The following is a 22796-nucleotide window of genomic DNA, read 5'->3' as shown; positions in this document are numbered from 1 at the left end:
TGCATTTCAAAGTAAATTGCAAGCATCAGTACACATTATCCTAAATATGTCATCGTCTCTCTCTCTCTCTCTCTCTCAACCTCTCTCTCTCTCTCTCTCTCTCTCTATATATATATATACATATATAACACACATGTATATACACACCACACAACTAGAAGTATATCATTAGAGTCTAATGTTTGCTTTAATTTTTATAAAATTAACATGGCGAGATGCACAAATTTTAAGTGTACATTTTCTAAATGCATATACCTGTGTAATTTAGGCTTCTATTATAATATAGAACATTACCATTACCTAGAAAGTTCCTTGGTACTCTGTGCTAGTCAATTTCTATTTTTTCCCTTAGGGGCAATCACTATTCTGCACTTTTTCACCATAGATTCTAAAGTAATTTCACTCATTTTTTTCTTTAAAGATTTTATTTTTAAGTAATTTCTACACCCAATATGGGGCTTGAACCCACAACCCCAAGATCAAGAGTCACATGTTCTACCAACTGAGCCAGCCAGGCACCCCAATTTTGCTCATTTTTCATTCTATGTTTTCTTGTTCACATAAAAAAATAAAGTCCTAGCTATTAATGTGTTGGCTCCAATGGCAGAACTTTGCACATAGTTAAATGATGCTATAATCAGCTGTTTCAAACAGAAAATCATTTAATTCAAAAGACTAATTTTTTGATGGACTCAGAACTTTTGGAAGTTCATTAAAAAAATTTTTTTTTAATGTTAATTCATTTTTGGAGAGAGAGACAGAGCATTAACAAGAGAGGGGCAGAGAGGGAGACACAGAATCTGAAGCAGGCTCCAGTCTCTGAGCTGTCAGCACAGAGCCTGACACAGGGCTTGAACTCACATACCGTGAGATCATGACCTGAGCCTAAAGTTCGATGCTCAACTGAGCCACCTAGGTGCTCCAGGGAAGAGTCTCTTATTGATGGAATTCTTGTTTTTGGGGTGCCTGGGTGGCTTAGTTTGTTAAGTGTCTGACTCTTGGTTTCAGCTCAGGTTGTGATCTTGGGGTCCGTGAAATTGAGCCCCAGATTGGGTTCCACACTGACAGGACAGAGCTCGCCTGGGATTCTCTCTCTCTCTCCCCCTCCCTGCTGCTTCAAATCCTCTGTCCCCCTCTCTCTCTGCCACTCGCCCACTTGTGTGTGCTCGCTCTCAAACAAAAAAACATGAAAAATTTAAAAAAAGAAAGTCTTGTTTTGTTTTTAATTGGATAAATTCATATTCCTACTTGAAATAGGTGCCTCTGTTCATTTTTTATGTGTTTTTAACTTTTTATCTTAAGCTAATTAATGGCTTATAGAAAATTTGCAGTATTAATAAAAGACATTTTGTGTACTTTACAGATTCACTAATTTTTAATATTTTGCCTCATTTGTGTTATCTTGTTTTTTCTGTATGCATATTCTTATTTTCTGAACCATCCGAGAGTACATTGAACACATATCCCTTCACCCCTTAATACTTAATTGCATAAAAAGAATTTTATTTTTGAAAAGTCTTCAAATTGAGCTGTCTTACAAATCAATGAATGTAAAGAAACAAAGTCGTTATTCAGTAAATAAATATTTCAAAAACGTATCATTTCAGTTATTTTAGGGTTCCCTTTTATCCTTGGAAGTATCATAGACTGGGCAGTCGTTTGCATGGTCATCCTAAGCAATAAGGGTGTAGTAGGTACCCAATAAATATTTGCTGATTGAATTTGTGACTTCTTCCAGTATGCCTTTCATCTCTGTGGTGGTGATGACTAGTGTGTTGTGAAATCTTATGATCCACATTCACTTTTCCCTGTGCCACATACACTCCCAGCAGAATAGTGTGTGTGCGTGTGTGTGTGTGTGAGTGAGTGTGAGTGTGCGTGTGTGACTTAAATATTGAGAAGAAATGCGGTTGTTACAGAATGTATTTTAAACACCTGAAGATACAAGAATACTTTTTATAAGACGTAGGCTCCAGGGCATATGTAGAATCATATTTAGAGTTGAGACAGACCTACACCCACATCATCTGGTCTAACCACTTATTTATGGATGAGAAAACTGGTGCTTGCAATTAAGCCATTAGAACAGTGGGAGGTTGCCTCCTGATGCCTTGCCCATTGTTCCGTCTACCTCAGAGATTTTCTTCATGAACAGCTTGTAATGAGTTATCAGAACTATATTCTTTATTTTGTGACCATTATAGTAAATGTTTTCATCAACAAAAGCAAGAGGCAGAGCCTTTTACTTATTTTTTTTAGCTTCAGGGGAAATGAGGGCTTAATTTTTTTCAGGGTTTTTTTTGTTTTTTTTTTTTAAGAGAGATCACAGATTGTTGCGGGGGGGGGGGGGGGGGCGGCGAGAATCTCAAGCAGGCTCCACGTTCACCACAGAGCCCGACATGGGGCTCAATCCCACAACCCTGGGATCATGACCTGAGCTGAAATCAAGAGCCAGTCGCTCAACTGACGGAGGCACCCAGGCACCCCTGTTTTTTTTAAGTTTTGAAGCCACGGAAATGGTGCTAGGTATAAATGAAACTTAAATAACTTTGAACTTGAGAAAGTTTTAAAAACGCAGTAAGTTGTAATCCATCTATTCCCCTTTTCCTTTTAGTATTCTGAGGTAGCCAATAATCTCATTGAAGAATGTGAGCAAGCTGAACGGCTTGGAGCTGTGGATGAATCGCTGAGGTTTGATTTTTTTTTTTTTTTTTTTTGCTTTAGTATTTTATATTTTTTTCTTGTGAAATATTAATTTTAAAAAAATGATAACACTACTTGTTTTCTTCATTTGAAGCGAGGAAACACAGAAGGCTGTGCTTCAGTGGACCAAGCATGATGACTCCTCAGACAGCTTCTGTGAAGCTGATGGTATAACGCTTTTTATCGTGTGCATTTCGTTTCAAATTGTGCCTAAGGAAAGAAAAATCTTTTTAAATGGTTTTTAGAACTCAGTTTCTAAAGTTTGGCAGTTCCTCAAAAAATGAAAGGCAAAATTACCATATGACCTAATAATTCACCTCCTAAGTATATATCGAAAAAGATTAAAGACAGGGGAACAGATACTCGTATGCCCATATTCATGGCAACATTATCCACAGCAGCCAAAAGGTAGAAACGACCCATGTATCCATCAACTAATGAATGGACAAACAGGATATAATAAATATATACAGTGGAATATCATTTGGCCATTAAAGAAAAAAAGTTTGATATGCGTTGCAACATGGATAAACCTTGCAAATACTATGCTAAATGCAATAAGCCAGACACAAAAGGACAACTATCATGATTCCATTTGCATAAAATATTTAGGCAAGTTGATAGAGTAACCAGAGGTTAGAAGCAGGGGAGAACGGAGTGTTATTGTGTAATGGTTATAGAATTTCTGTTGGGGGTCATAGAAAAGTTTGGAAACCGTTGGTGGTGATGGTTGCACAACTGTTAAACACGGCTGAAATGTAAGTTTTACGTTATACATGTTTTACCGAAGTTAAAAAAAAAAAAAAAGCAAAAAACACCTCCGTTTCTGGAAAAAAATTACCTCCTGAGTCTTACAGTTGTGCATATCTAAGTAATATGTATATGTAATTTTTGTAATATACACAGGCATTTGGCATAAATAGCTCAAATGTAGAGATTGCCAAAACCTGCTTTTGTTGCACTGGCCTTGGATTGTTACATATTTACCTTAATGATGGTGTGCGTTACTTTTGGGAAAGAGAAGAATGAACCATGAGTTGCTCTGAGGCATCTGGAGCTGGGCCAGAGTGCTGGTCGTGTTCATATCCAGGAGCCCTAGCACCTGTTGGCACCCTTTCATCAGATTTATGGATTCTCCTATTCTCCTATTCCTAGTATCTTCCTTTTTCTAAGTTGAATGGTTAGCCTGTTAATTGGCTAAACAAAATCAAATCAGACTGAATTTTGATATCCTTCAGTGGCGCTCTTTTGAAGCAGATTAATGATCTTTTGAAAATCTTAGCAAAAAGAGTGGTACAGATCATTTTAATTGTAAGTGAGAGCCGAATCCTGCAATTCCCCCCCAAAAGAGGAAGGCAAAGGGAAAGTACTTATTTTTAACCTGGTGGTTTCACTTTGGAAGAAAAAAAAAAAAAAAAAAAAAGAAACGTATGCTTCCCCTACTGTAAAACATGACCATGTTCTGTCAGATAATATTTATAATCCTGTGTTCACAATTCAAAATCAGAAAGCTCTGAAAAATGAGTATTTCCCCCCTAAGTTTAGCACAGACTCATTTAGTGTGAATATTCACCTGTTGCACTACAGAAATATTTTTGGTGTTTGATTAAAAGTTGCTCCCTGGTCCCTGCTGGAGTAATACTACTCAGTATATGTTGCATATACTGTAATACTTTTCTAAAATCTGAAAAGTTCTGAATTCCAAAACACATTTGACCCCAGGGATGTTGGATAAGGAGTTGTGGACTTACACCAAGGTTTAGACTAGTAAACTTAGGGAGATAAAATACTCTCTCAACCCCCTAATTTTACTGTCTTTTTCACAAAGATTCTTTGGCCTGAGTGTTACCGTGTGAGATAAAATTAAGCTTATAACATGCAGCACATTTTTTTAGACCTGCAGTGCTAGAGAACGAACAGTAATACTTTAACTTTGTTTACCATTGTTTTGAGGCTACATGCTTATATTTGTGTAGCAAGGACTGAGAATCAATAATTCATTTGTTATCCGTGGACTTCTGTTATCTTGGATGAATCACTTGTCCATTTATATTTGTTTCTTCTGTTCAAGGAGGATCAATATTAAAACAAAAAAGGATAGCTTTATAATGAAGAAATTATGTAAATAGTAGGTAGAAGACAAAAGGTGTTTTACACATTTTAATTAGAAATTTGAGCTTTTGTCATCTGGCAAAACATGGTTATTGCAACAATTATTTTTTATTAAAAAGATGAGGCAAGATGAAGTATTTACTGTAAGTAAAATTACCAATCACCTAATGTTTACGTCTAATTAGGCAGAATATGAAAAATTTAATAAATTTCTTGGTGATTAGTTTTCTGTCTTAAAGTACTAGATGCTGAGCCGTTATTTGTATATTTTAAAAATGAGAGTTTTTATGAATTTATTATAATTTGCTATATATACTGTGGCAATACTTTTAGTATTAGTTGAGATGAATAGAAAATCTGTTCCTCAACTAGAGGAGTTCATGCAAATTTTTTTTAATGTTTACTTGGTTAGAGAGAGAGAGAGCGTGAGTGAGTGTGAGTGGGAGAAGGGCAGAGAGAGAGGGAGAGAGAGAATCTCAAGCAGGCTCCACACCATCATCAGTGCAGAGCCTGATATGGGACTTGAACCCATGAATCATGAGATCATGACCTGAGCTGAAATCAAGAGTCGAATGCTTAACTTGACTGAGCCACCCAGACGCCCCTATGCAAATTTGTTTTTAAGTTTTTATTTCTACTTTTCCTAGTTATGTTAATTGCTACTTCTGCATGAAGTGTCAGTTATTTCTAGATGTTGTCACTGTGCTACTTCTAGAAGCAAAATTTCCTCTAATTTATGTCTCGAGTGTACTGTTAATTAGGATAAAACTAACCAAACTTAGTTTTATTTTTGTTTTTGTCATTGTGTTTTGTTTAAAAATTTTTTTATTTGAGAGAGAGAGAGAGAGAACAGGAGGGAGGGGCAGAGGGAGAATCTTAAGCTCCATTCTCTAAGTGGAGCCCAATGTGGGGCTTGATCCCATGACCCTGGGATCGTGACCTAAGCCGAAATCAAGAGTTGGGCTCTCAACCTTCTGAGCCACCCAGGCGCATCTGTCATTGCGTTTTTAAAAAGAAGTAGGTCTGTTGAGAGCTTGATGAACTTTCATGCATACGCCTGTGTGCTCCGATTTTGTCATCTACTTTGGCTGCTTTGAGGCATTTTTGCCCACTTCTTCATTATTCGTTCACATTGTTACACCTTATAAATGAATAAGGGGGGATGCCTGGGTGGCTCAGCCTGCTTAGGATTCTCTCTGCCTGTGCCGCTTGCTCTCTCTCTCTCAAAAAAAATAAAACAATATAAATGAATAAGGTGTTGATGTATATTAAATAATTTCCCAAAGCCCCTGGAGAACCAGGGCCATTTTTTGCTTTCAAAGTTATAATACATTATACAAATTTATATGAGAACATATGAGAAACCAATATCCCACCAATTTTTTTTAAGAGAGAGAGAGACAGCCTGTGCGTGCACGTGAGTGGGGGAGGGGCAGAGGGAGAGAGAATCTTTTTTTTTTTTTTTAATTTTTTTTTTTTTAACGTTTATTTATTTTTGATACAGAGAGAGACAGAGCATGAACGGGGGAGGGTCAGAGAGAGAGGGAGACACAGAATCTGAAACAGGCTCCAGGCTCTGAGTGGTCAGCACAGAGCCTGACGCGGGGCTTGAACTCATGGACCACGAGATCATGACCTGAGCCGAAGTCGGACGCTTAACCGACTGAGCCACCCAGGCGCCCCGAGAGAATCTTAAGCAGGATCCACACTCAGCCCAGAGCCCAACACAGGGCTTGATGTCACAACCATGAGGTCATGATCTGAGCCGAAATCAAGAGTAGGACACTTAACCAACTGAGCCACCCAGGCGTCCCTGCCACCAATTTTTATATGTTTTTCTTTAGTGTCTAATTGCTTATCTTTTCATTTTATTAGATAGTCTTTGTACTTAACAATTTTGTTGATTGTATAATGGTCTGTTAAGATATGTCATAATACCACTAGCTAATATGTTTTATATTCTTACTGTTGTTCTAAGCTCTACACAGAGAAACTTAAATCACAGTAGTGTATATCATCCCCATTTTATAAATGATGACATCAATGCCTAGAATATATGTAATTTGCCCTGAGTTCCACACTGAATAAGGAGTAGGGACTGGATTCTAACCCACACACTCTGGCTCCAGAGCCCAGGCTCTGCTCTGTTGGATGTTTCAGTTTGCTTCTGATTTTCCCTTTAATAAATAGTGCTGATGCTAATACCCTGCTTATAATTTTTTGCATGTTTAGGATGATACCTTTGGGACAGCTTTGTAGTGGATCTCAATGGTGCTCGTGTTAAGAAGGAAGTTTTTGGCAACAAGCAGTGTATGGTAGTCATAATCTTCATTTACCTTAGTTACTGATGAATTGCTTGTGGTTAATGTGGGGGGGGGGTGGAAATACACAGTATATTCTTTGCCTGGGTAGCTTATGAGAATTGAACTACCATATTTCTTCAATTCTAAAATTCACGTATTCCTATTTTTCATCATTTTTAAAAGCAGGATGCTTTTGCAACTAGTGAGTACATTTAATGTGGCCGTTTGTTCCTTCTCTCATCTCTCTTGTAAAAGGTTGTTTTTAAAGTCTGGATGCACTGTTACATTTGTAGTGCCTTAGAATCAGTGGAGTACAGTCTATTATACCAGTTTTTTAAGGTAACTGAAGGAAAAGACTTAATGAAACATTTTATTTTACAGATATACAGTCTCCTGATGCCGAATATGTAGATTTGCTCCTTAACCCTGAGCGCTACACGGGTTACAAAGGACCAGATGCTTGGAAGATATGGAATGTCATCTATGAAGAAAACTGTTTTAAGTATGGGTCATTTCATTTAGAAAATCCTGAAAGATACAGTGATTTCTCTAAACAAACAAAATCATAATGACTCTAAATTGCAAATCACATTCACTTTGTTAAAGGATATATTTGGACATAGAAAATACTTATTAATTAATCTAGTTCCCCTCTGGAGAAACATGTGGACATGACTTTCAACAAATATTTTTTTTCTTCTTTAAAAAACAGAATAGTGTTAGACTTTTATGGGAGTACTGTGGACATTTCATACATGTTCCTTCGGTGGATTATAGAATCTCATTTTATAGATGAAATAACCTAGAGCCAGCCAGGTTTATTTCATTTCCCAAGATCAGGTAGTTAGCAATAGAGAATAGATTACTGATTCTCTTTTTGGTACTCTGTATTCGTCTTTTTGTGGCTATAGCTATTTTACCTGCTTTCAAGTTGAAGTTAAATTAATTTCAGAGAATAATTATAATGGGTAACACTTGAACACTCACTGTGTATCAGTTTATTTCTTTTTTTGACTTGAATTTCTCCAGTTTTGAAGTGGAGAGTTTTCATAATTTACTCATCTCTGCCATGTGTTTAATTTAAATTCCCTTGTTTATTATTAGGGATGTTTGACATATTGACTCACTCTAAAGGTGTTTTTTTTTTTTTCATAGATTTATTTTTAAGTAATCTCTTACCCATCTAGAAGCTCGAACTTACAACCCCAAGATCAAGAATCACATTCTCAGGGCGCCTGGGTGGCTCAGTCAGTTAAGTGTCTGACTCTTGATCTCAGCTCAGGTCATGATCTCAAGGTTGGTGAGTTCAAGCCCCACATGAGGCTCTGTGATTACATCGTGGAGCCTGCTTGGGATTCTGTCTCTCCTTCTCTCTGCCCCTCCCCTGCTGTGCTCTCTGTCTCTTTCAAAGTAAATAAACTAAAAGAAAGTATTTTTTTTTTTTTAACGTTTATTTATTTTTGAGACAGAGAGAGAGCATGAACAGGGGAGAGGCAGAGAGAGAGGGAGACACAGAATCTGAAACAGGTTCCAGGCTCTGAGCTGTCAGCACAGAGCCTGACGCGGGGCTCAAACTCACGGACCGCAAGACCATGACCTGAGCCGAAGTCGGATGCTCAACCGACTGAGCCACCCAGGCGCCCCAAAGAAAGTATTTTTTAAAAAGAGTCACATGCTCTACCAACTGAGCCAGCCAGGTGCCCCTGAAGGTTTATTTTTTATTTAATTTACTTACTTTGTTTATTTTTTAAAGGTTATTTATTTTTGAGAGAGAGTGTGAACAAGGGAGGGGCAGAGAGAGGGGGAGACAGAATCTCAGGCAGGCTCCACACTGTCAGTGCAGAGCCCAACACTGGGCTTGAACCCATGAACTGTGAGATTATGACCTGAGCTGAAACCAAGAGTTCAATGCTTATCCATCTGAGCCACCCAGGTGCCCCTGAAGGGTATTTTTTTAAATGTGAACTAAAATAGGGGTGCCTGGGTGGCTCAGTCGGTTGAGCGTCTGACCGGCTCAGGTCATGATTTCTAGCCCCATATCGGGCACACTGCTGTCAGCAGAGAGCCTCCTTCGGATTCTGTGTCCCCCTCTTTGTCTGCCACTTCCCAGCTTGCGCTGTCTCTCAAAAACAAATATATCTGAAAAAAAAACCTTTTACTAAAATCATAACAAACTTGGTGGCCACAGGGCAAATTGATGTACCTAAGATTAACTAAGTGGAAAATAATCTACCCACACTACTTTTTTCCCCTTTTTATTTGAATGCTTGGGTTGAGTATTTACATTTTTGTTTGTTTGTCTTTCACTTAGGAGTGTGCTTTGTGCCACACTCAAACACACACACACACACATGTGTATATGTATATGAAATGTATATAGAAACATTTATGACTCTAGGAGGAGAGCTTGACTGGTATTTTCTTCCTTTGTTTGAAGAAGTGATTAAGAAATGACTTTCTTCTCTGCTACAATGGGAAAAGATCAGAAGCTATTACTGCTAAAACAGATAACAACCACCCTCCCTTAAAGCAATTAGAGAAAACTAAATATTTTATAAGCTCAGTAAAACAGTTTGCTTTTGGATATAGTCATTAAGAAACTCTCTGAGATAATTTCACTTTTATTTAAATAATTGTAACATGATAGGTAACATAATTATATTCTATAATTGAATTCTTTTGTTTCTAGGCCACAGACAATTAAAAGACCTTTAAATCCTTTGGCTTCTAGTCAAGGTGAGTTATTTATTTGCACTGTTATATTATTTATCAGGCAGTGAACTTTGGTTAGAAGGAAGAGGAAGGCCAGGTAAGGGTTGGCAAGAGCGTTTGAGATCATATATTCCTATTTCCATGGAAGTTATGCCTCCCCCTTATAGAGAAATTGGTGTTTAAAATATTTATACTCCAGTAAGAAGTATTTGTGTAATGAAGTTCATGGTATTAGATTATCATAGGATGGAGATTGGGTTAAATATTTATTCTTCTATGCATTTTTATATAACATCTGTATTTAGTTTTTCACTGTTTTTGCTCATTTTCCAGTTAAATGAATATCCAAAAACATTCTGCCTCAGATCTTTCCCAGAACTTGAAATCATTGTATATATTGGGAGTCTGATTTAAAATTCACGTCTTTATGTTTCATTAACATTTTTCATTTTCTCCATATGCCCAAGGTCTTGCCCAAATGCTGCCTTTTCCGCTCTCCCTGACCCTCCTAACTGGAAGAAACCTCTCTGTCCTCATAAAGTGGTCTTATGCTTTGTTTTTCTTACCACCTTTCCACTGTGCAGCATTATTCTACTATTATGTATCTATTGATCCTACCTAGTACTTTGGACATATGGGGAGTATTTATTGGTTTCATCTCTTAGCAGAGAGCCTGACACATAGCAGATGGAGTAGTTTGTTAAATAAATGATTGATGAAAATTGCTGTCCTCATTTAATGGTCTTGTCTACAATCGTGAAGATCATTTGTTCCTTCAGCAAATGATTACCCTCCGTGTACTATGCGCTAGACACTGTGAAGGTGCAGAGGGGGTATAAAATTGAAACTCAGAAACCTTGCCCAGTCTATAATAGGCAGAATGGTTTGTTGAGTAAACCATTTCAGTGTATGATTTCAGATTTTTTGCTTAGGAAATATATATCCCTGTTCTCTTAACATGTGCTTACTGATGAAATCTTTGATGTGCTTTTAGCAAATGTGTAAGGTTTTCATTTTTAAAATTCATTTGAAAAGCTGCTGATCTCATAGAGTCAATAAACATAAATTTCCTCCTGGAAAGCAATAAGATTGCATCATTCCCTAAATGTTGGCAGACTAGTCTTTCTTAGATTCGAAATGAAAGAACATCTTTAAACAAGGGTTTGGGTTTATATGGAGTCACATATGGTAACTCACTGGAAGCTATTGACTTAATATAAGATGAAATGCAAATTTCTAGGTAAGAGGGGATTCTCACTAGGAATTCACATTATGATCTGATAAATTAATTAACCACCCTCACTTATCTGAAAGATAAGTGGGAATAAGTTAAATGTTCTTCATTAAGGAACTGTTTAGATGATTTATGGTGTATTCATGTAGTAGACTGCAGCTGTTAGAAATGTTGCTGAAAATTTGTATTCATTTGTGTAAGTAGTGACCAATAGCACACTGAGGTATCAAACAGTATGTATATGTATATAGTATATATAATATGTTTTTGTAAAAACATACTTAATATAAAATCTAAATATCTATTTGCAAAGAAAAAGGACATTTACCAAAATGTAAACAGTATTTATATAGGGCGGAGGGAGTTATGAGTGACATTTTTTATTCCATCTGTGTCCTCCTTTTTTAAAAAAATATATGTATTTGCAATGAGCATATGTTATTTTAATAATCCAACAATGATGGCATTGAATCAGCGTGGGCAAACGAAGACAGGTTTTTAATAGTAACTGAACAGTTGCTTACAAACCGCTGAACTGTGCCTCATTTGAATCATAACACATAGTCTTTAAAAATATTCCTGAATAAGGTAAAGATTCACAATGTCAGTCTGGAGGTTTCAAAGCAAGAACACAAATCTTTAGCAGAAACTGTGTTACAGATTTAGGATAAATAAACGTGGAAAAAGGCTCTGCCAACCAAATAACCGTTAAGTCCTTAAGATACTTGAGAGTGCTCTCAGATGATAGATTAGATTTTTCTCTCCTGTCAGCCCATATTAAATCTTGTACAAGCTAAAACCACTCCTTATCCAGGCTCTTGGAGATGATGCCCTTGAGGCAAATCAGGCATAATTCCTATTATGCCTAGATACTAGATAGAGTTGCTCTCACAAGTGTCTTACTATCAGATTTTGCTTAGGCGGGTGAACTGATGGACTAAAACTAACCATTATTCAGAGTCTTATTTTTATGGAAGTATAGCATTTTAAAGTGACATCTGGAAAGAGTTTACAATAATAAACATTTTGCTTTGTTTTTCAGGAAAAAGTGAAGGTAAATATAATTTCTTTATCATATGTTATATATATGTTTGCAGATACATTCAGATGTTTATTTGGCAAACTTTTCTTCCTACTCTGAGACTCATGTCTAAGATTCCGGAGGTGAAAGCACAGATTAAGAGAAAATTGACTGTGCCTGGGATCAGGCAGTAGAGACAACCTGCCTCAGCCTCTCATAATTCACTTGTGCATTTTACCTATTGCACATGGAAGCTAGGCATTCCTCCCGACCCCTATCAGGGAAAACTCCCTCTCCTTTACTCCTCGAGCAGAACTCTAGGATCCGCTGGGCCCGTATCAGAAGCTTCTAATGCCATCATGGGGACCCTGCCCTCATGACCTCAGTTAATCTAATCACCTCCCAAATCCTCCCCCTCCAAATACCATCACATTGGGAGTTAGGGCTTCAACATACGAATTTTAGGGGGGACATATTCATCCATAACAGCCTAAATTTCTGGATCAAAAGTTATAGACATTTTAGGCTTCTCATACGTATCACCAGGTTGCATTTTGTCATTGAAAGGATGTGCTAATTTACATCCCTTCCAATCAATGTGCAGCTAGTTTCACCTGATCCTTTTCAAGTGACAATTGAGTATTGTCATATTTTTATCTTTGCTATTAAAAGTGGTATATCTATAGTTTTAATTTGCATTTTTATTACTAGTGAAATTGAGTAATTTTTATCTGTTATTACCATTTGTAGTTTATCCTTTGTGAATTTTCTACTATTATTTGCCTGCTTTAAATAGGCACTCTAGCATTTTTATTTAGTTTATGAGCTTTTTATGTATTTAAGATATTATCCCTTTGTTATATTTGTAACATACATTCTACCTACTTAGTTGTTTGCCTTTTACTTTTGCTTGTAAGGCTTTCTGACAAATAGATGTTTTAAGTTTTTAGATAGTCTAATTTATTGCATACTTGTCATTCCTTCTATTACTTTTATGCTTGTTTAGTTCATTTTTAATATAAATACAAGGAACTTTAGTCAAAAGAACTGTATAGTACAACGTTTGCCATCTGTAGTAAATGCATGCTTAGAATCTTTACCTAGTTATAAAAATTATACCCGTGCCTCTTTATGTTATTTCAAATAAACATTTTCATGTATTGTCATGCTCCATATTCTTACCATTTTAAATAGTTTTATATTATTCTACCATGTTACCTAGTTATATAGTATTCTGTCGTGTTAATTTAGCCATTATTGTACATTTTGATTATTTCAGGTTTTAAAAGTTACATGTAATCATTGTACAAATTATTGACTCCTTCATCATTTGAGTTATTTCTTTAGAACATAATTCTAAAAGCAGAATTACCACGTCTAAGTATAGGAACAGTGATCTGATTGGGTCATAGAATATAAGCGATATTTGGTATTATAACATTTCCATGTATTGCTTCTTTGATATACTGAATGGCATAAAATGGCATAAGCTGAATGCAAATAATACACTACCAATTCTATTTCATAAATTCTATTTACTTTCAAATTTAGAAAAGCATATGAGTTAGTAATTTTCATAGCATCACCTGTGTTCTGACCTCACGTAAAACATTTTACCTGGAAAGTTATGAGACCTGGGCTACCTAAGGCAATGCTGACTCCTTTTAAAGACTGGGCAAGAGTGGGTGCCTGGGTGGCTTAACCCTTAGCATCCAACTCTTTTTTTCTTTTCTTTACTTTTTTTTTTTTAAGGTTTATTTATTTTTGAGAGAGAAAGAGAGAGGGAGGCAGAGGAAGGGAGACACAGAATCCAAAGCAGGCTCTAGGCTCCAAGCTTTCTGCACAGAGCCCAACGTGGGGCTTGAATAACCAACTGAGCCACGCAGGCACCCCTAAGCATCCAACTCTTAATCTCACCTCAGGTCTTGAGACCACAGTTGTGAGTTCAAGCCCCATGTTGGGCTCTGCACTCGGCAGGAAGCCTATTTAAAAAAAAAAAAGAAAAGAAAAGAAATAAAGACTGAGCAAGAGAATGGTATTTAATTGAATCCACACCAAGAACTTCTCTCCTTTCTTTGGAGAAATTGCAAATAAAAATTTGACCTTTTGTTAATTCTTAAATCACTGTTTGGCACAAATTTGCTATTATATATTGAAAAACTTACATTTTGGCATTTTTACAGCTTTGTGACTTATTTTCTTTCAATTTCAGAGAACACTTTTTACAGCTGGCTAGAAGGTAATTGGAAACTTTTAAGCAAATTTAAATGTTAAAAATGTTTTTCATTTTTAAAGACATATGAAATTAATTTTATAATGGTACAAGTTTCACATATGAAGTTTCTCTTACTAAATTACTATTTTTAGGCCTCTGTGTAGAAAAAAGAGCATTCTACAGACTTATATCTGGCCTACATGCAAGCATTAATGTGCATTTGAGTGCACGATATCTTCTACAAGGTATGTGACATTCAATGCTATTTATTTTACCACATTTATTTTCAGATATTCTTAAAATGTTTTGGTATTTACCTTAATGGGAAAAAGTTGACCCTATTGAATATTAGGCAGTAAAAATTCATTCTTAACTGGTAGTAATCAGGAATGTAGGAACTGTATTATAAGGACATGTTCAGCATGATCAGAGCTCTCTTTACCTTCTTTTAAGAAACTGCTCAAAATTGTACACATCACTTTGGAAATATTCTTTTGTTACGGGAGTTAAAATAGCTCCTAAAAGTACAGTTTGTTATTCATTAGATATTACTGTATTAAAACCCTTTTATTTGTGTGCCAGCTTTAGGCCTGGAGTTTAATGGGTAAAAGCATTTCCCATTTCTCTTTATGTTTTAAAAGTGCTGTTGCAAAACAAGACCACGGTTGATTTTCATCAGCAACCTATTTCTTCTGGAATTTAAAGTAGCTCTGTGTCTCAGGAGCAAAATATAGTAACTATAATTTTAAATAGGGCTTCAAACTTATTAGTAATTTTGGATAGTCATGTTTAAATTGTGTATTTTGGTTTTATAAATATGTTTATATTCAAAAATTTGATTTTTGTGAAACCATATCTCTCAGTACAACAGTGAATTTATTTTTCTTCTAAGGATGGATCCTAGAAGATAAAATATTAATGTAGAACTATTAAAATTTAAATTACAAAAGCACGTTTCATTGTTATATATTTTAAAATACAAAACGAAACTAACTTCTGTAGGCATAAATAACCCAATGTAAGTAAACTGAAAGTTAATTTTAAAATTCAGATTTTAATATTTATTTAATTTTTCTTTGTTCTTAGAAACGTGGTTGGAAAAGAAATGGGGACACAACATTACAGAATTTCAGCAGCGGTTTGATGGAATTTTGACTGAAGGAGAAGGTCCAAGAAGGCTTAAGAATTTGTATTTTCTCTACTTAATAGAATTAAGGGCTTTATCTAAAGTGGTACCATTCTTTGAGCGCCCAGATTTTCAACTCTTCACTGGAAATAAAGTTCAGGATGCAGAAAACAAAATGTTACTTCTGGAAATACTTCATGAAATCAAGTAAATTGCATATTACAACTTGTACAACTTAAAATATTAATAGAAGAGTGACAGGCGGTATCCAAAGTTCAATTCTTGAACATTGAATTTAAAGAAGGGAAAATTATTAAAAAAAAATAATTAGAAGTTAATTTTGCACATAGGTCTTTTAGAATTGCATTTTGTTTTTGTTTTGACTTAGGTACTATAAGCCACAAGTTTTTAAAGAATTATTCTGGTAGTACTTGATACCTACATTATGTTCATATTGGGTTGAACACACTGGGTTTGGGGCCAAACTTCTATTTTATGTAGTTGTTTTAGATTTGTGGATAAGAATTTGTTTTGGGGCAAGAGTGTTGATTTTACTGTATTTTCTTTTCTTTAAAAAAAAAAAAACATTTTTTTTTAACGTTTATTTATTTTTTGAGGGAGAGAAATAGAGTGCAGCTGGGGAGGGGCAGAGAGAGCAGCAGACACAGAATCCAAAGCAGGCTCCAGGCTCTGAGCTGTCGGCACAGAGTCCAATGCAGGGCTTGAACTCACTAACCGTGAGATCATGACCCGAGCTGAAGTCGGAGCTCAACCTACTGAGCCACCCAGGCGCCCTTATATTTTCTACTCTATTTAATTATATTATTCATCACCGACCTGTGAAATGTTATATTAGCGGGACTTTTAATATTTTATAATACCTGAAAATTAATCTTCTCTGTTTTGAAATGCAGGTCATTTCCTTTGCATTTTGATGAGAATTCCTTTTTTGCTGGGGATAAAAAAGAAGCAAACAAACTAAAGGTAATGATTTTATACTTTAACTTAATTTTTAGTTTCAAACTCTTATGCAGGTATGAATATAAGCCCATGTTTTTATAATTAACAATAAAGCTTATTATATAAATATGAAATTATATGAAAAGCCAGAGTCATAAACTTTCTTTTCCTCGAAAAAAGGAAGTCCAAATGCAGGTCAGCTTAATATCTAGTTTGTGTTGTGTTCAAAGTTAACGACTGAAATCTGTGTGTCACTGCACACTTTACAGATGGCTTTCACATTGATGGTCTCGTAGCAAATAGAACTTGTAAATTAAGGGAGAGGAATCTAGAGCATGAATGACAATATTAGTCTGTCTTTCTGAAAGTGGTTTTGGTTAAATTACAAAGATCCTCTTTAGGGAGAGAGGGCACAGTGTTTGTCATTTATCTCATTCAGCAGGAATTAAAGGTATTTAGGAAAGCCAGCATGTAGCCATGGGAAGAAAAGACATGATACCCTACAAAATGAGGATTGTCTCTTAATAGGGGTATAAGCTCAGGCAAAGACCATCTTTGTGTATTTTTGCATCAAAATCCTACAAATATAAAATATTACTAGGAAGATTTATTAAACACTCACTATATGCAAAATAGGATTCTTTCATTAAAGGAAGGGACAGCTTCTACCGTCAGCAGACTCCAGTTTATTTGGGGACTCAAGTAAAATTATGTTACTGTTCTTTGTTACAAAACTATAAGTAAGGAAAGGCAGGTGGCCCTCGGGAGCTCTGGGCTTGATCTGATTTTTTTCAGAATATTTATGGCAATATTCCTCTGTTTTGTTATTCTTTGTTTCTTTCTATAGGGAAAGAACCTGATTTTATGCAGTTTGCAAACACAATACTTTTTGCACTCTTTTTTTTTTTTTTTTTGCTATGAAATAATAGTTATTTTTGACCTCCCATCTACCTCCTACTGAAAGCATTCTTGCTAGAAATACATACTTCAGTGCTTATATAACTTCCCAGGCAGCTTCCAGGAACTTAAAAGTGAGGGGGAAGATACTGTAAAAAGACTTTTTTCTACTATTTTCACTGTCATCCTTATTTTTAGTATACTTGCTGTTTTATAGGAGCTTGTTTTGCATCAACTCTTTTTATATTGTGCAGATTAGAAATATTTCTCATAATGTTTTAATTTTATCAAAACTCTGAAACACTCAGTTTTTTGTTTTGTTTTTTTCAAGTTTAATGACATCTTTGACTATCCATCAAGGTTCGTCTCAGGATCCATATAAATGCAGTCTCCCAGAGTTCTGTCTCCGGCTTGGAGATGTCCAATGTGGATCAGCCCTTGTGACTGTGGGACAGGTTGAGCCAAAGGAGCCCTGGCCTTTTGGTTTCAGGACGATATGGACATGCTAAGCCCTAGGGCCTTGGCAGTGGGGTCCGCCCAAGACCTGTTTGGAGGATGGGCCAGATGTAGGGGTGGGGAGCTGGCCTCCTTGCTGGGCCTGGGGAAATGAAGAAACACATCTCCATGCCACATTGGTCTCACTCCCATTGTGGAAATATTGAACGTACTTTGGTCATGGCTGTAGCCATTCCCTCTCCCTATGTGTCTGACTCTGCCTTCATTGACACTTAGGAGTCATGGAGCTGGCATCCACTCAGTGGGCTCCTAAGGATGGGGGAACACTCATCTTTGATGTCCTATGGAGTTTAATAGGATTTTTTCAGAATTCAGATTTCTGAATTCTTTTATAATAAAGAAGTAAAAAAACAAGAAAATTTGTTAATATCAGAGAGTTTACTTTCTTAAAGTAGTTTATGGTGAACACAATGGATTTGAACAGTCACATTAAGTTTTATTTTTTATAATTAATATAGGGTGTTATATTAGTTTCGGGTATGTATAAATTCATTTTAAAATCTCATCTTGGGCGCCTGGGTGATTCAATCGGTTAAACATCTGAGTTCGGCTCAGGTCATGATCTCATGGTTTGTGAGTTCAAGTCCCACATCAGGTGAGCTCAAGCCCCGCTTGGGGTGAGCCATGCTTCTCTGTCTCTCTCTCTCTCTGCCCTTCATGGGATTCTGTCTCTCACTCTCTCTTTCTCTCCCTCCCTCCCTCTCTCTGCCCCTTGCTCACTTGTGCCCCTTCTCTCTCAAAAAAAATCTCATCTGCTTTATACTCTGTCAATGTATGGTTAGACATAGAAGACTGCATGAAAGAATTGTTTAGTGTTCAACTCAAAATAGAGTAGGATCTCACTTGAAGGCTTTTAAAACATTTAAGGATTGGGTGAGAATTGTGTTTTGGTCAGTTGGTTTCACTGAATATAAATTACGGTATGTAACCACAGCATGTTTGTTCATTCTACCCACTGACTATAATTTTAAGTACTGACCTAAAAGCTGTATACATAAACAAGGAGAATCTATAAGTGATTTAGGTTCTGGTTGTTTTAAGGATCATAAATTCTCCTAATCCGAGATAACTTTGGAATATATTTAGGTATTGGACATTGATATTTGTGAAGTCACAGATATTTTTTCCTGGTCTGATGTAGTAAATTTCTAGCTTATTAATTTGGTTCTGGCATATTAAATTCACATAAGCAATTGTGCTTTGCTTTAATTTTGCAATGTTATTTTGGCTATTGTAAGCAATCATGCTTACTCTCTGTGTATGCCATACAAAGATTTACTCAAGAGCTGCCATATTCAAGTATTTGAATTAACAAACATAGATCCAGATCCAGATAAATCCAGAATTTAGGTGTCTACAAAAGCAAGCACAGTCTTTTAGAACAGAGGCTTCCAACCTTTCCAACTATGTGAGTCCCTAAAGTCAAAAACTTTAAGCTCTCCCTATAAGACTAGTATTTTTTGTGTCTATAGATTATGACAATATAATTACCAAAAGGCTAAAATACATTTGGTAACACTTTTTAGGTAAAAGTTGTGTTTTATTGATCATAGTATTTATATTCATTTGGAAATTTATAGTGCATACATGAGAGCTATTCTGTATGTAGGCAATGCTTGTCTACATATGGATTTTGTAGGCCCTTGTAATTATTGAACCCTTCAGAGGTCAGCACTTCATAGGATGGGGACATCTGCTTTAGAGCAATTTTACTATGCTGTTATTGTTAAAAGTGTGATTAAAAAAATTTTTTTTTAATGTTTTTATTTATTTTTGAGAGAGAGAAAGAGACAGAGTGCAAGCTAGGGAGGGGCAGAGAGAGAGGGAGACACAAAATCCGAAGCAGGCTCCAGGCTCTGAGCTGTGAGCACAGAGCCTGACGTGGGGCTCAAACCCACAAACCGTGTGATCATGACCTCAGCTGAAGTCGGACGCTTAACCGACTGAGCCACCCAGGCGCCCGAAGTGTGATTTTTCTTTAATTCAAGGTTAAAACACAAGTTTAAAGGAAATCTTAAATCACCAAAATTTACTTAGAGTAATATTACTGGGTAAATATTTTTAAAAAGTAGGTTTAAAATTCAGATTACCTCTTACTGAACTCAGTGCAAAAGGTACAGAAACAGATGTAGAATATTGTTAACAAATGGTAATATTATTGACTTGGGCTTTATACTAAATTAATACAAAATTTATATTAATAAAGATACAAGATCTGGGATCCTAGAAAAAAATCTTTTGTACATTACACCTACTTCAAAGTCTCAAGCTGAATAAAGCATCTAGGGAAGAAGTATCCTCAGGATGAATTGTGAATACACTTTGAAAGTGGGTTCCAGTCTTTGCTGATTTATTCCCATTTTAAAGTCATTGGTCCTGTTCTCTTCTGGTTTTGCCCAGTATGTGGTTTGTCACATTTAAAAATAGAGAAGTGCTACACACTCCTCAAATTGTGGGCTGATTGGTACAATGGATATTCAGTCAGAAATGTATGTCAAATTTCCTGCTTAAAGCTTGGGATTCCAGTACAAGTCCAGGACAGAGGAGTCACTTGGCAAACTAATAATTTCCATTGGAGTAAAAGTAGGATGTGTTCTTGGTTTCCTGTCTTTTTTTACTTATTCCTTAAGGACATATACTACTTTTGGATGATCTGGATTAATTTTGTCCTATTATAAACAATGTAATACCTTAGTGTTATAGAATATATACCTACATATTAAAAGTATAAAACCAAAAAGGGAACAATAAACATCAAATTCAGAATAATTATAGAGAGTAGGATACAGGACTTTGGAGGCATACATAGAGGTTTCTGTGGTAATTGTGATAGTTTCTTTTAAAGATTGGTGACATATACCTCGTTGTTCACTATATTCTGTATATTTCTGTATGATAATATTAATTATAAATATATTTAAAAATAAAAATATGGTAAAATATTATTAACAATAAAATATCTGATTGTTTTACCTAATTAATACTGGAAAGCAAAGCTTTAACTTTTATGAAGCCAAATTTTGAAATTTCTCCCTCCCTCTCTCTCTCTTTCTTTTTTTTTTTTTTTTTAAGTTTATTTATTTATTTATTTTTGAGAGAGAGCAAGAGATAGAAAGGGAGAGAGCTTGAGCGAGGGAAGGGCAGAGAGAGAGGGAAAGAGAGAGAATCCCAGGCAGGGGCTAGAACTCACAAACTGCCAGATCATGATCTGAGCCAAAACCAACAAGAGTCGGATATTAACCAAGTGAACCACCCAGGTGCCCCTTTTTTTTCTTTCTTGGTAAATGATGCCATTCTACCCCTGTCCCCCTTCTTCTGATATTTACATATAGTTAATAATCACATAAAGCAAAACATCTCAACTCAGTTACCTTTTTGTATATTTGCAGATAGTTTAGTTTCTGAGTCAGGCAGGCCAGGGGTCTTTGTTTGCTGTTTCCTACACATGGGAGTTTAGGCAACCTAACCTCTCTGAACCTTGTTTTTTTAATTCACGTAGATTATAATAACGTTTACTTTTGGATTTGCGGGGAAGTTAAAATGAAATTGTGTATGTAGATTCTGGTACGCAGGGGTACTCAGTGAATGTGGATTTTAATTCTCTTCCCCTTTTTCAATCCCCTTTAGTCCCCTGCACAGTGCTGGACACATAGAAGGCACTCAGAAAACACTTAGTGTTTGATTATATGCTAAATATAAATAAAATCTCGTTAAATTGTTTTCAGGAGGACTTTCGACTGCATTTTAGAAATATTTCAAGAATCATGGATTGTGTTGGTTGTTTTAAGTGTCGACTGTGGGGAAAGCTTCAGGTAAGTAAATCTAGCTCAATCTTATTTTTCATTTATTCTCTACCCAAAGAATTTTCTGACTTTTTTTTTCTTATTTCTATTATAGATACAGGGTTTGGGGACTGCTCTGAAGATTTTGTTTTCTGAGAAACTGATAGCAAATATGCCAGAAAGTGGGCCCAGCTATGAATTCCATCTAACCCGACAAGAAATAGTATCATTATTTAATGCATTTGGAAGGTTAGTTTGAATGTACTTAAATTGTTTCTGTTAGCCAAGTAAATCTAGTGCAACACATACACTCTCAGATAAAACGGGTAAGGAATATCCTTTTTAGTGAAATTTTTTCACTACAGAATTCTGTGATTTTAGAAATGTAGGCACACACAATCATTAGATGATATTCTTTACTTTCGTCTATTGATTTTTATAATTATGATTAATTTATTGATTAGAATTCAGTATTCACATAAAATTTTACTGAATTTGTGTATATTTTTCTAATTATTTAAAAGTAGTTTTTGTGCTGCCCACATATTTTTTGAAGGTCCTGGAAAAAATCATGTTCAAAATAGGTATATGTATACAATTTCTTTGTGGATTCACCATTATGTGAAAAGGTTAATAATTCTTTAAAAATAATTTTTATAAAATGATTGGAAGATAAACTTGAAATAAGGAACTTACATTATACTTTATACATTATAATGTATACATTATACATCTATACTTTATGTATAGATGCATTTCCTGCTGACTACTGTTTGTAGAGAATGCAGAGATTTATACAAACAACATTTTCTAAGGATGACATTTCTTCACTTTAAAAAAAATATGATTTAATATTTTGGGTTTGAAATAATTGACCTTCATAATATTCTCTAGTACACAGAAACTTAATGTTTTAGTTCATTGAGAATTATGGTACTTTTTTCATGGTGGAGAGCAGAATAAAATACACTTCAAAATAATAATCAAACTTTTATAAAAAGTAGTGAAAACAATTTGGTCACATATTTACTATTGTCACTCTTTGTAGTCCAAAAGCTTTGATTCTTTGTGTATTTACTAAATATGGAATATTGATGAGTTTCACTATTCATATACTTATGCATATTTAAACCACATATTTTAATGCTTATGTAATTTATACTTATGTACTTTAAATGCTAAGCATGTGACTATACTTATGAATACTTTAAATAT

The 22796-nt window shown here is 35.4% G+C and overlaps 1 protein-coding gene across 1 annotated transcript in view; it reads left to right on the top strand.

Annotated features, from left to right (window-relative positions):
* ERO1A (endoplasmic reticulum oxidoreductase 1 alpha) overlaps positions 1-22796 on the top strand; it is a 45869-nt gene that overhangs the window by 19729 nt on the left and 3344 nt on the right. Inside the window, exons 5-14 of the mRNA XM_053889417.1 lie at positions 2615-2691; positions 2798-2871; positions 7500-7620; positions 9808-9854; positions 14298-14324; positions 14453-14545; positions 15387-15633; positions 16341-16410; positions 21525-21611; positions 21697-21830. Of these exons, the coding sequence (XP_053745392.1) occupies positions 2615-2691; positions 2798-2871; positions 7500-7620; positions 9808-9854; positions 14298-14324; positions 14453-14545; positions 15387-15633; positions 16341-16410; positions 21525-21611; positions 21697-21830 (977 nt within the window). The remainder of the gene's footprint in view (positions 1-2614; positions 2692-2797; positions 2872-7499; positions 7621-9807; positions 9855-14297; positions 14325-14452; positions 14546-15386; positions 15634-16340; positions 16411-21524; positions 21612-21696; positions 21831-22796) is intronic.

This window comes from Panthera pardus, unplaced genomic scaffold (genome assembly GCF_024362965.1).
Source record: "Panthera pardus isolate Hobbes unplaced genomic scaffold, ASM2436296v1 HiC_scaffold_24, whole genome shotgun sequence".
Taxonomy (NCBI): Eukaryota; Metazoa; Chordata; class Mammalia; order Carnivora; family Felidae; genus Panthera; species Panthera pardus.
This window is presented reverse-complemented; position numbering and strand designations above follow the sequence as displayed.